The sequence below is a fragment of the Lynx canadensis genome, chromosome C1 (genome assembly GCF_007474595.2).
Source record: "Lynx canadensis isolate LIC74 chromosome C1, mLynCan4.pri.v2, whole genome shotgun sequence".
In the NCBI taxonomy this organism is placed as follows: domain Eukaryota; kingdom Metazoa; phylum Chordata; class Mammalia; order Carnivora; family Felidae; genus Lynx; species Lynx canadensis.
The window spans coordinates 103,654,288-103,669,098 of record NC_044310.1 but is presented as its reverse complement, the minus strand read 5'-3'; the positions used below and the strand labels follow the sequence as shown (position 1 = coordinate 103,669,098).

The window sequence follows — 14,811 nt, the reverse complement described above, 5'->3', positions numbered from 1 at the left end:
GATTATATATTTGAATAGGAGACAATACCACTTCTGCTCAGAGGGGAGTCAAAAAATACTCTTGGTTAGGGCCAAGACTTTCCTTTGAAAACTTCTGAACGCAGTCAACACACCAATATAATACATAATCAAGGCCCATATTTCTGTGACATAGTAGGGCCAAATGTTAGCATGAAAGAAATAGGGGTAACTGAACATGTCTTAGTTTACACAAACCCAACCCCCCCAAAAGCACCCAAAGAACAACCAGATTTTAGCAATGCAACTTCCTATACTCTTTAAGATAAACTATTTAAGAACTATACATCAAAGTAACTGAGTTAAAGGTCTTCCTGTATGGATTAATTATAAATGAGTTAAAAGTGGGGACATCATCTACCAAAAACAATTTTGGTTTTAGAAAATATCTGAGGCACAGTCTTTTCTTTTGGCACTTAGATCAGTAGTCAGCAAACTATGGCCTGCCAGACACCTGCTTTTGTAAGTAAGATTTTATTGGAACACAGCCATACTACACAGCCATGAACACAGCCATGAATTTGTTTATTCATCGCCTATGGGTGCTCTCATTCCACAGCAGCAGAGCTGAGGAGTTGTGATGGAAACCACATAAGCTGTGGAGCCTAAAATATTATCTGGTCCATTATAGAACAACTTACCAGCCTCTAGTTAGAGAGCAGTGAAAGTTCCAGCTTGTGATAATGAAATTTAGTAATTTTTAAGTTAAAGAACACTGGTCTATTCTTGATAGTCACAGGATCTATATCTTGCTCATCCAAAAAAGGTTTGAAGAACTAGTTTAATAGAAGAGGCAGAACATACTCTTGTTTTATCATACGATAAGCTTTTAATTTACCTATCAAGAGACATTAATTATCAACTCTGATTCTCAAAGGAATCTGAGAATACAGTCTAAGTCTCAAGTGTCAGGAGTCTGAAACAAGTTATACAGCTTAGCTCAGCACCGATTCCTGACTACAGAGTCAAATGCCACCTTATTCTTGAAAGATTTTTCCATGCAGTGATAAAAACTACACAGGTCAACACAGAATAGCTGATGTACTCTACACACAACGGCCTAAAAAACCCCAAGCTTCCTGTTTAACAAGAAATACTTTGGACTATAACAAACAACATGTCTGTTATTTGGAGAGGAATAGGAGTTGCTTTTTAAAAACGCTTTAAAGAAGACTTTAAATTCAATCAGACTTGACCAGGTCTGTGAAATCAACAAAGGTAGTGAGAGCTGGAGTTCAGACTTCAGAGAAGCCCATACAGAACTAACTGAGGAATTCTGATCTTTTCAGGTAGAGATTTTTTTTCATTAGCACAGCAATGTGAAAGGCCATTAGGAGGATTCAAAGAGCAGCCTCAGAACAATAAAAGCTCTAGGAGTGTAGCCTGGGACCTAGGCTCTCTCTCACAGCCTCATTCTCAATGAGCTCAGAGCTAATGGTCAGATTTCTTTTTCCCTATTTCTCACGGTCTGTGTCAAACCAGCTACCAGGTGGCTGGGACCCATATTTGCTAGGATTCTTATAGTTACTGAGACTAAACTAACTGCATGGTAGAATTTTTTCAGCTATGGGATTCAGGTAAGTCTTCTACCATAAAGAAATCTTATAGGTCTCTTCATGAGAAGAGCTAATTTGTACTCACTCACCTGCTATTCAATACTTTTAAGATTTCAAAGATGATGAGCTCAAACATGGTGCACGAAAATGCGAAAGTCACAGAGAAGATCACCTGTACCACATATTGACGTACCTATTAAAAGTCAAATACAGAATACAAGTCATGTCCTTGTGCGAAATATTGAATTGATAATCTTCTGGTTACAAGTCTGACAAAGAAGAAATTCTTAAATCACTGGAAACAGGGCAATAGCAACTTTCTTGGAGCTAAAGAAACAGATGGAAGTAGGTAGTATTTCTAAATCATGACGCACTTTTATCATCTTGTGGATGGAGAATTTAAAGCACGAGATGAAGTGACAGGGTCAGAAGTAGCACTTGGAATTCATGATGCACACTGATCAAAAAAATGGACAGATGTACACATATATGTAGGTTCATACTAAAAGGGTTTCTTCAACACTCTGCAGGCCTTGGACCAGTTTTGGAACCTCCCCTGGGAGGCCTTCTTGAGCAGAGCAGAATCTCTAGAATCCTGGGCTCTTTCAGACAACAACCCCAAACTCCCTGGGGAAGGTTTAACGGTGAACATCCTAGAAATGATCTAAAAGTAGTCCACAGCCATTGAGCTTACTACTAAATGAGGATTAATTAGGAAATGTCCAGTCTAAGCTGGTGCTTCTATGAATTCAAGACTTAAGAACCAGATCAGCCTTAGCATTTTGGTATTAACTTAGGATGTAAGATTGGTCATTAACACTGAAGGTCAGATACCCAACCTAATGGGAACATTTATGAGACGGAAGTTAAATTCTCTTCCAAAAAATATCTGCCATTGTTCTGTATACTGATATTACTAAGACATGACAGTTCTTGCTCCTAGGCTACATATGACTTGCTTTAAAAAAAAAAAAAAATCAACTGAACTTAAATCATATTCTCCAATTTAAGAATTATATAGTACTCATTTGGCCCAAACTCCCTATCTTGGAAGTGAACATGACCTTTCTTTTTTTTTTTTTTTTTTTTTAATTTTTTTTTTCAACGTTTTTTATTTATTTTTGGGACAGAGAGAGACAGAGCATGAACGGGGGAGGGGCAGAGAGAGAGGGAGACACAGAATCGGAAACAGCCTCCAGGCTCTGAGCCATCAGCCCAGAGCCTGACGCGGGGCTCGAACTCCCGGACCGCGAGATCGTGACCTGGCTGAGGTCGGATGCTTAACTGACTGCGCCACCCAGGCGCCCCGAACATGACCTTTCTTGAACAGAGGCATTTTACTCGCCCACTTTAAAACAATCTAAATACATAGAGTAGTATAACCAAAATGATATCTTCTTACTTCATAGTCCTTAAACAGTTGGCGCATGAAGAAAAGCCATCCAAATCCAAAGAAAAGTATCTGGAGGAGAAAGAAAATCGAATTGTCAATATATGTCATCTTTTGAGAAATGCCTAATACAGACAATTTTATGATAAAAGGTCTGCTAAACAATTAACTTATCTCAGAGATTAAAGACAAGATCCACTTATGTCAAGTCCATAACATTGGGAGAGGATGTTAAAATGCTCTTCAATTTTTGAAGTTATCCATGTTTTAGAACATTGTTTAAGTCAGGCAAAAATAAAATATTTTTTCCTGTAATCCTATGATTATCATTTTAGCCAGAGATGCTAGCAAACAAAAACAGAAACCAGTGATACTTGCTTCTTATATTAGATCCCTGTTTGCAAGTATCTCGAAAAACCAAAACTTTATGGAAAAGGAGTTAAAATTAAAAAAAAAAAAAGGTAGAAAAACTGATTTAAAAAAAATTTTTTTAACAGTCTCTTATGCTTTGGCTCTCTCCCACTCTAACATCTTTTTTTTTTTTTTTTTTCTTCCCCTCCCCCATGGGTTCCTGTTAAGTTTCTCAGGATCCACCTAAGAGTGAAACCATATGGTATCTGTCTTTCTCTGTATGGCTTATTTCACTTAGCATTACACTCTCCAGTTCCATCCACGTTGCTACAAAGGGCCATATTTCATTTTTTCTCATTGCCACGTAGTATTCCATTGTGTATATAAACCACAATTTCTTTATCCATTCATCAGTTGATGGACATTTAGGCTCTTTCCATAATTTGGCTATTGTTGAGAGTGCTGCTATGAACATTGGGGTACAAGTGCCCCTATGCATCAGTACTCCTGTATCCCTTGGATAAATTCCTAGCAGTGCTATTGCTGGGTCATAGGGTAGGTCTATTTTTAATTTTCTGAGGAACCTCCACACTGCTTTCCAGAGCGGCTGCACCAATTTGCATTCCCACCAACAGTGCGAGAGGGTTCCCGTTTCTCCACATCCTCTCCAGCATCTATAGTCTCCTGATTTGTTCATTTTGGCCACTCTGACTGGCGTGAGGTGATACCTGAGTGTGGTTTTGATTTGTATTTCCCTGATAAGGAGCGACGCTGAACATCTTTTCATGTGCCTGTTGGCCATCTGGATGTCTTCTTTAGAGAAGTGTCTATTCATGTTTTCTGCCCATTTCTTCACTGAGAACAAACTGAGGGTTGATGGGGGGTGGGAGGGAGGGGAGGGTGGGTGATGGGTATTGAGGAGGGCACCTTTTGGGATGAGCACTGGGTGTTGTATGGAAACCAATTTGTCAATAAATTTCATATATATAAAAAATAAATAAATAAATAAAAACAATAAATAAATAAATAAATATTTAACACATATAAAAAATAAATAAATAAATAAATAAAATTTTTTTTTCAACGTTTATTTATTTTTGGGACAGAGAGAGACAGAGCATGAACGGGGGAGGGGCAGAGAGAGAGGGAGACACAGAATCGGAAACAGGCTCCAGGCTCTGAGCTATCAGCCCAGAGCCTGACGCAGGGCTCGAACTCACGGACCGCGAGATCGTGACCTGGCTGAAGTCGGACGCTTAACCGACTGCGCCACCCAGGCGCCCCGAAAAACTGATTTTTTAATGTCTTTTCTTTCGTGGAGCTTTCTTAGCCTCTCCACAATCCTGCCTAATCCACATAAAGTGGTTTTCATCTCAGTATAAAGCCAAGAGATTGAAGGATCCCACTTCAATGGTTTCAGTTTTGGTTCAAGCTGGCATCAGAGATCGTAGCCACAAGACAGCCCTGTTCAGTGCTCCAAAAGCTGGTCTGTTTTTCACTGGTGAACAGAACCTTTGCTACATACACACACTGATACAACTCCTTTTTTTTTTTTTTTTTTTAAACAGTTTATTTTTCTTAAAGTGATCTTTACATCCTACAAGGGGCTTGAACTCACGACCCAGATACCAAGAGTCAGATGCTCTACTGGCTTAGCCAACAGGTGCCCCATAACTCCTCTTATATGGGTTAAGAACTTTAAGAATAAAATTCTTTTATGCCTCCCCACCAACTTCAGAAGGAAGTGTGAACTCTTGAGCATGGTTTAGAAGACTCCTCCAGCCTCTTGTTGTGTCCCTCCTACCCACCAAACTCACATTTTCAGCCACATTAAACTTCTTATGGCTCTTTAGACACAATATTCTTCTTTCATATCAAGATTTCTATGGACATTGTCCTCTGACAGGAACTTCTCTCTAGTCCTTACAGGTCTTAATTCTTAGAACCTCTGGAAGGCTGGCTCTGACCTCTTAAAGGTAAGTTGCTCTTTTTATATAATCCTATTCTACCCTGTATTTCCAAAGGACTTGCCACACAGTTTTGTAATGTCTAATTTAATCACACTTTCTTAGACATTAGACTGTAAGCTCTGTGACGACAAGGATGTTTGAATGTCAATCTGTATTTCCAGCACCCTGTACAATGCCTGGCACATGGCAGACTCTCCATTAAAGTCTGATGAACGGATAGATGGTCCATAGCGAAAGGTGGTTTGTTCTTGAACACTAAGCCTCAATTTTTTGGTGACAACTTCAATGTGCTGCGCTAAGTGCTGGGGATACAAAGATGAGTCAGACAGTCACCACCCTCAAGGAGCTTGAAGTATAAGTGGTGAAGACACTAAGTAATTATAATGTCACATGGGACGTGTGAGGAAAGAAATATACACATATGTAAAAGAATATGGAAGAGGGAGATCATGTAGGGAGTTAGGGTGGATTTTCTGGAGAATATCTTAGTTGAAGAAGGTTTTAATTCAGGGTTAAAACCTGTATCATGTGCAAATTTGGGGATTATATGTATTTTTCTAGGCAGAGGTTCTAAGGTATTTATCACATAGTCCAAGGTTTCTACCACCCCTAAACTATTAAACGACTACTCTCTTAAAGGATGAAAAAAAGCAATACGCAGGTAAAAGACAGGGGATGGAGGTAGGAAGACTGGGCTTTCCTTCCACGTAGGAAAGAATAGGAGGACAGGCACAGAAGTGAGAAAATAGCATGGTATATACATGGGGGAGTATCCTGGGAATATACATGGGTATATACAACACATGATTGGGTGCTGCTGGAAGATAAAATTCAGAGAAGGAAGCAGTTAAAAATGAGACTTAGGAGGAGCAGGAGACCAATGAGTCAGAGTCCTAAAGGCCACCCAAAGGAGCTTGTAGTCTATAGGTGATGAGTCCTATTTTAATAGGGCAAAGACATGGCCCGGTTTGTTTTATATGGAGCACTTTGGTGGCCACGTGGATTTGAAGGAAACAACACTGTAGAAAGAGAAAGTTTATAGAAGGTTGCTGCAGCAGTCCAGATGATAGATGATAAAGGCCTGAATGAAGACACTGGTTGCTGGAGAGGAGGCAATCGATTTGAGTACTTAGAAGGTTAAATCTGCAGGGAGGAATAAAGCTTGACTGGAATACACAATGAAGATTGAGGCCACCCAACTTATATAAAGAATATTGGATAAATAAAAGGTCTGGGAACTAGGCTGGGATATTAAGAGAGGAGTTCACTTGCTAAGTGCCTGAGGGCCATCCAGGTCAACACAGAAGAGATTATGAAGGCAGAGCTCAGATACACCTGAGTTAAAACCATCTAAGTATGTGAGATCACCCAGGAATAGTATGTAGAGTGAGAAGAGCAACATGGCAAGAAGAAACAGTGGAGGGTAGGAATGGGGGAGAAGAGAGCAGGAGGGAGACAGAGAAAGAGTGGACACAGACTAGACCCCAGGAGAGTGGAGTATCCTGAAACCAAGGGAACAGAGTTTGAGGGAGTGTTAAATGAAGCAGAGGGACAATAAAACCAGGACTGAATATTGTTCAAAGGATTTGCTTAACTTGAACGTCAATGCTGACCTTAAGGAAAACAGTTTGAATAGTGAAATGGGGGCAGGAACCAGACTGCAGGTGGGCTGGGGGTGAAAAGGGTAAGGCAAGGGAAACAATGAACACAAATTAACCTAGCGAGAGCCAAGAATGAGAAATACCAACAGCATTTTTCACAAAACCAGAATAATACTAAAATTTGTTTGGAATCACAAAAGACCGTGAACAGCCAAAACAATCTTGAGAAAGAAGAACAAAGCTAGAGGTATCACAATTCCATGTTTCAAGATAGACTACAAAGCTGTAGTAATCAACACGGTATGGTACCGGTACGAAAACAGACATATAGATCAATGGAACAGAATACAGAGCCCTGAAATAAACCCTAGCTTATATGGTCAATTAATCTACAACATAGGAGGCAAGAATATACAGTGGGGAAAAGCCAGACTCTTCAATAAACGGTGCTGGGAAAACTGGACAGCCATATGCAAAAGAATGAAACTGGACCACTTTCATATACCCTACACAAAAATAAACTCAAAATGGATTAAAGACCTAAATTTGAGACTGAGATTATTATTATTTTTTTTAATCTTTATTTTTGAGAGACAGAGAGACAGAGCACGAGCAGGGGAGGGGCAGAGAGAGAGAGAGGGAGACACAGAATCCGAAGCAGGCTCCAGGCTCTGAGCTGTCAGCACAGAGCCTGACGCGAGGCTCGAACTCACGGACTGTGAGATCATGACCTGAGCTGAAGTCGGACACTCAACCGACTGAGCCACCCAGGCTCCCCAAGACTGAGATTATTAAACTCCTAGAAGAAAACACAGGCCGTAATCTTTGACATTGGCCTTAGCAACATTTATCTAGATAGGTCTCCTCAGGCAAAGGAAACAAAAATCAAAATAAACTATTGGGACCACATCAAAAAAAGATTTTGGACAGCAAAGGAAACCGCAAACAAAACAAAAAGACAACCTACTGAATGGGAGCAGATATTTGCAAATGATAAATCTGATAAGGGGTTGATATCCAAAATATGTAAGTAATTTATACAACATCCGAAAGGCAAATAATCCAATTAAAAATGGGCAGAAGACCTGAATGGACATTTTCCCAAAGAAAACATACAGACATGTGCCAACAGACACATGAAAAAATGCTCAACCTCACTAATCATCAAGGAAATGCAATTTTTTTAAGGGAAATGCAAATTAAAACCACAACAAGATATCACCTTATACTTGTAAGAATGGCTACTGTTAAAAAGACAAGAAATAACAAGTGATGGCAAGGATGTGGAGGAAAAGGAGCCCTTCTTGTGCACTGTTGGTGGGAAAGTAAATTGTGTAAAATGGTATGGAGGTTCCTTAAAAAATGAAAAACAGAAATTCCATAGGATCCATTAATTCTACTATTGGGTATTTACCCAAAGAAAACAAAAACACTAATTCAAAAAGATATATGCACTCCCATGTTTATTGCAGCATTATTTACAAACCCCAGGATCCACAGATAGATGAATGGATAAAGAAGATGTGGTGGGCGCGCGCGCGCACGCGCACACACACACACACACACACACACACACACACTGTGGAATGTTATGCAGCCATAAAAAGGACGAGATCTTGCCATTTGCAACAACACATATAGACCTAGAGGGTATGAGGCTAAGTGAAATTAAGTCAGAGAAAGACAAATACCATAGTATTTCACTTATATGTGGAATCCGAAAAAACAAGACAAACAAAAAGCAGAAACAGACCCATAAATTCATAGAAAAAACTAAAGCCTGCCAGATAGGAGGGAGTGGGGGGATGCACTGGATGGGTGACAGGGAATGGGAAATACAGGCTTCCGGTTATGGAACGACTGTCACAGGGATGAAGATACGGCCGAGGGAATATAGCCAATGGTATTGTGATAGCAATGCATGGTGACAGAGGGTAGCACAGCAGAACTCCCAGACTGGTGCAATCACCATGCTCTCTTTTGTACACCTGAAACCAAAGTAACATTATGTATCAACTATACTTCAATTAAAAAAACAACACAAAAAAAATTCTGACTGCTCAAAAAAGGCTGGAAAAGAGAAAACATTAGATAGTAGCCTAAGGACAAATGTGGGGAAAGAGAAAGTTTATAGGTCAAGGGGAAGAGAGGAGTAGAGTAAGGGGATAAACACGCGAGAAGGAACTGATGGGGCACTAGAGGAGGAGTTGTTGCATCTAGTATTTCCACGGTAACCATCTTGGCCACAAGCAGTTTTGCTGCAAACATTCTGCTGTGTAACTAATATGCCATAAGGCAGTTTTGCTGTAAAAGATAACAGCAAGTTATCAGTTTGGCTCATTTCTCCATCGATGCAATACATCCATTTTTATATTATATATAAATATATATAATTTATATATATATATAGCCCTCAGAATGGTCTATACAGTGACACAGTTTTGTACCCACACTGACTGTAGAACCTTGACCCATCCATCGGCGGACATGTGGCCGTGCACCAAGAACAAACAACAGTGAGGAAGGCATTCAGGGTTCAATGAAAAGATCAGTTATAAATATACATCCCGGTATTTGGAAACTGACACATCTCTTAATGAAAGAAGAAATTTTAGAGGAAAAACAAAAATATGTAATACCAAATGAGGAGACAAATCAACAAGCAAAAAAAAAAAAAAAAACACCAAAAAACACGTATAACGCTATGAATGAAATACTGAAGATAGTGCTTAGGGTACAATCCACGAAATGAAATCATTTATTTGCCTAGTATTGCCAAGTGTGCTATGTTACACATTTTGGATGTATTCAAATATTTTATATCTCACAATAAGGTCTATTTAATTTTGTTATCCATTTTTCATGTTTTATGATGTCCTTTTATTTTTTTATTTTTTTTTATGATGTCCTTTTAAATGAATGTCCCGTTTTATTTTTGTAAGTTTATCTTTTACAGCAAAATTGCCTTATGGTCAATCAATTATGTGGTGAAAATACTTGTGGCAAAGATGCATACAGGGAAACTGAATTGAAGGTATTAATGATTTATTATGATTAGTGGCAACTATCCTTTATTGACCATGTACTATATTCCAGGACCTCTAAATACTTAGCATTGTAATGTCATGAAATCATAAAAACCTACGGTATGTGTCATTATCCTCATTTCAGAGAAAGCTGAGGTTTACAGAAGTTAATTCATTTAGTAATTGTCAAAATCAGGATTGAACCTGAAGTCTGTGACTGATTCCAAAGCTTGTGCTTTTAACCACAATAAAGCTGCTCTAAGATCAAAGGCACAGGTAGAGAGGATGTCCTTAAAAAGGAGCAGCGGGCACCTTTTTTTCTGACCAGGGAGGAAAGCAGCTGGAAATGGTTGTAGACATACATTAACTGCTTAGATTAAGACCTACGGTGTAGAAGGAGATCAGATCTTTTTTCCTCACTTTTATTGATACAGTGGGAGGCAAGGTTATCTGCCAAGAGTTTAAGAGATGAGGCTGGAAAAGGGGCTTTGAGGACTGATACAGATTCAGAAATGATGAGGGGAATAGAACAAACACCTGGTTAAAGTCAAGAAAAAGAACTATTTCAGACTTCATGTTATCATTTATTTAAGTAGGCTCCACACCCAACATGGGACTCGAACTCACGACCCTGAGATCAAGAGTTGCATGCTCTATCGACTGAGCTAGTCAGGCTCCCCGAAACTTCATTTTAAATAAATCTTTCAGGTCATACAAAACAGGAAAAAAATGAGGAAGAGGTATTTCTAAGGTAACTAATATTTACTAGGCCTCTATGCGTCAGCAGCTGATTTAGATGCTGGGGAATACAGCATAGAACAAGAAAGAGAAAATCCAGAACCTCAAGAAGTTTATATCTAACAAACACACAAATAATAGTGATAGAGGCTAAGAAGAAAATAAACAGGAAAATGAGACAGAAGGTGGCTGGAATGGGTGATATTGTGACGGGGTAGGGAGTCAGGAAAAGCCTCTCTAAGTGACATTTTTACTGATACCAAAATAATGAAGTAGCCACATAAAAAATGGACAGACAACAGTCTACACAAATGATTCTTTGGTCTTAGTTCCTTGTTTATAAAGAGCATTAAATATTTAATATTGCATATGAATGCATGTGTGAAAGTTAAAGTATATGATGTAAAATACCAGAAAGCCACTTTCTTGCTTCCATTTATCAATTATATCCGTGTTAAAAATCTTAAAGGCTACAATACAATGCCAATTTCTCCATTCACATTTTTAAAAAATTGAGTAAAAAAAAATTGAGTAAAGAAAAAAAAATGCTACTGAAATATTGTCATTTTTCTTGAGTTGGTAGTAGAGCTAAAAATAAACCTGAACTGTCACAAAGGGACAATTAGAAAAGCCCTAAGAAAAGTTAGAAAAGAGAATTATGGGTCCAGATTTTTGTGCATCAATGTATTTGAATATTATGCAACCAATAAACCAATTATGAAAACCATATAAAGGATAGTGAATTTTAAAATAAAAAGTTATAGTGGGGCGCCTGGGTGGCTCAGTCGGTTGAGCATCCAACTTCAGCTCAGGTCATGATCTCATGGTCCGTGAGTTCGAGCCCCGTGTAGGGCTCTGTGCTGTCAGTTCAGAGCCTGGAGCCTGCTTCAGATTCTGTGTCTCCCTCTCTCTCTGCCCCACCCCCACTCGCGTTCTGTCGCTATCAAAAAAATGAATAAACGTTAAAAAAATTTTTTTAAATAAAAAGTTATCTTATTAGGGCATTCCTCATTTCATAATTTCCGAAATGTTGTAATTAAAGTTTTTCAAGAGACAAGGACGATGCTCCATTCCAAAGACAGAAGCATTAGGATGAAGCAATAGGAAAACTGGATCAAAGATTCAGTTTCCCTTAAACCCTCAAAAGGAACTGTTTCTGTCGTTTGCCACTTGAAAAAAAAAAAAAAAGAAAATATACTCTAAACGCTGGGAGATGACGGGGGTGGGGTGGGGTGGGAATCAATAATTAAGATAATCTGAGCTTCTACAAATATTAACAGCTGGCCGGCAAATGTTTAGTGCTTGCACTTAGAGGGAAAGGGAATTCAGCTTTGAACAAGACAGGACCTCAAAAATTAAATTAATAAACAAAACATAAATATCAGTGCTACGAAGAAAACAGAGTGGCTTAGCGAATGAAAGCTGGTAAAAGCTAGAGACCCCCTAGACACAGCTTCTATAGAGCAGGAGTTAGTGTTTTATTTGTGTTTGTACCCTCGGAGCTTTATACAATGGTCAAGTCTGCTGACTGTACAAATGAAGGTGCCCGATCGGTAAGAAAGGAGCGTCGGGAAAAGATCCGAAGAGCGTGTGCAGCAGAAAGAGGATTAAACGATGAGGTGTTGGTGCACAAACGAAACCTTCCACAGTACTTTTAAGATCTCTTAGCTGACCGCGGCAAATTCCTCCAAACCCGGATTCAGGATTTGACAACTAACCAGCAAGGTCCCCACGTGTCCCCAGAAACCGGCTCCAATTGGCTTGCTGCGCACTCCGCGCCCGGAACCACACTCTTCCCCGAGCCATGGGTCAGCAGCGCGGTCCAGAAGCTTCGGGGCGCTTTGGGGACCGCTCCTTTCTCGCGGCACCGGCTCGGAGCACCGAAGCCGCCTAACTCCCTCCAAAAGTGGACGAGGAAGCGGGGAGATGGAGGCTGGGTGGGGGCACGGACGGCCGCAGGACGCCTCCCCACTACGAGGGCGAGGGAACCGGACGCAGCAAATCCCACACCCTCCCGGAGCTCTGAGAACCGATGAGGCGGGCCCAGGCCGCGGAAGAGGAGAGCGAGACCCCGGGCCAAGTCGGCATCACCGAAGCCCCGAGAAGATTCGCAAAAGAGGCTCGAGGGTCCCGGGGCGGGAGGCAGTAGCTCACCTGGGAGGTAATCATGATACTGGAGTCGATCAGGAAACTCATGGCGAAGTGTAGGGAGGCCTAGTGCCCCCGATTCCCCCTCCCCGTGTCCGCAGCGAGCTTGGGCCACTGGCCCTCTCACACAGGCGGCCTTCGCCCCGGGTCCACCCGCGGGACCGCAGCTCGCCAGCCCGACGCCATCAAGCTGCGCCCCAGTCAGCCAATCCGTGGCTCTACCCAGAGCTTCCCGCCCCGGGCCGAGGGCGGGCGGGGCGAACGCGAGGCGCTTGGAAGCCAAGGGGGCGGGGCCAGGGAGGGGCCGTTCTGGGGGCGGGGCTTAATAGAGAGGGCCTGGCTAAAAGGAGCGAGATAGAATTAGGAGGTCTGAAAACCCAAAAGCTGATGTATTGCAAGGTAACATTTAATTTGTGAGGCTGAAGATGGGGGCGGGGGGGGGGCCTGAGCTAACATCTTTTTTTAAGTGGTAATTCCATTTTCTAATGGTCATGGCTAATAAGATGAAGTTAATGATTATAATGAGTTAGGTGATAATTCAGGCATCGTGTTTTAGATGTTACAACTTATACTTGGCTATACAAACAACTGCATCATTACAAGTGAGGAAGAGTGGAAAGGCAGATGATATTTTTAGCATATATAATTAGCCAAGTAATTTCTGATGTAATAACAAAAAAAAAAGCACACCGTGTATAACAAGAGAGTGATAATCTCCTTGTACTTGGTACCCATCAGCCCACACATTGAGTACTACGCTCTTTGTACCACTCTTTAAGTGGAACAGAAATGAATCGGAGCATGCTCAGAGGTGAGCCTGATGGAAGGAACTGAAGTAAGGAGACTCAGGAACATGATAGCTGTCTTCTTGTGAAAAGAATGGGTAGAATTGATATGGCCCCTGGAGATAGATGTAAGACAAAGGACTGGAAGTTAAATGAAGCTTGATTTAATTCAAAACAAGGAATAATTCTTTAAGGGTCTGAAGATGAGTTATTTCGGGAAATGGCTTGAAGTTGCTCAACTATAGACTGAATCACTGCTTCATCCATCCAATACTCATTTCATGAAGGCCTCACTGCTGTGAGGCTTATCCTATCCCACTAGGGCTCTAGCTAGTTCTCGTAGTTCTTGTAGTCTCCTAGCACTAGAAGCGGGCTCCAGCTGATGGCAATGGCCCGCTGTGGGAAGAGCTACAGTCAATACCCTGAAGCAGTCTTGAGTACACCTGGCATTGAGGACCTGAGCGTTTAGAGTACTGTAATCTGAGTAGCCGAGACTCACACATTTATTACACACGGGGGAAGGTGTCTCTCTTTCTTGGAGTTGAACTCTGCCTTTCTAAGCAGCCCAAACTACCTGTCAAACGTCCAATCCCTTATCCAGAAGGCTAGGGAACAGTGGGAGTAGCCCTACTATGGGAGAGTCAAACCAGATACCTTTGTGTCCTTGGCTACAGCTCTCAGGGATGCAGGTAGATACCAGCACAGAGGCTACTGTGTAGGCATTTACCTTACACGTGATAAATTGGAATCTCACCTCACCGAGATTCAAGGCAGTGTAATAGTGCAGAATTCTGGGAGAGTATATTAAGGCAAACAGTTTACCTTGGTGGCTTACTGGGATGTATGGTGGGGATCAGGGTCTCAGTGAACTTGGCATAGCAGAGAAAGGTATGCAGTCCCACTGGCCCCAGCCCTGTGCAAAGCTTTGAATGGCACCATTCAGGATTTTCTCCCTTGTAATACCTGTTTCCAGGTCAAGGACGGGCCTGGGTGACCCAGAGAACTACTACCCCTTGCTTTTGATTGCAGAATGTCTCCAGAAACCTTCATACTAGATTAATATCCACTTGACTCACCTCTCAAAGCATTGGGAGGGATGGCTGAAACTGAGAGGCATGAGTTTTTGCTTTCTTGTCCTCACCTTAGCTTCTCTTTCCCATTAGAGCTATTACCAATCCCCATGACCAACAGTGACCTCTGAGAGGGAGGGAGAGCTCTCCTCTCAACC

At 41.1% G+C, this 14,811-nt stretch overlaps 1 protein-coding gene across 1 annotated transcript in view; it reads right to left on the bottom strand.

The window, feature by feature from the left end:
- The window catches only part of LOC115520397 (Golgi pH regulator), a 61,723-nt gene extending 48,716 nt beyond the window's left edge, over window positions 1–13,007 (bottom strand). Inside the window, exons 1-3 of the mRNA XM_030324717.2 lie at window positions 12,805–13,007; window positions 2,977–3,036; window positions 1,664–1,767 (exon numbers count right to left, since the gene is read on the bottom strand). Coding sequence (XP_030180577.1) covers window positions 1,664–1,767; window positions 2,977–3,036; window positions 12,805–12,846 — 206 coding nt within the window. The 5' untranslated portion in view covers window positions 12,847–13,007. The remainder of the gene's footprint in view (window positions 1–1,663; window positions 1,768–2,976; window positions 3,037–12,804) is intronic.
- Between the last annotated feature and the right edge of the window lie 1,804 nt (window positions 13,008–14,811).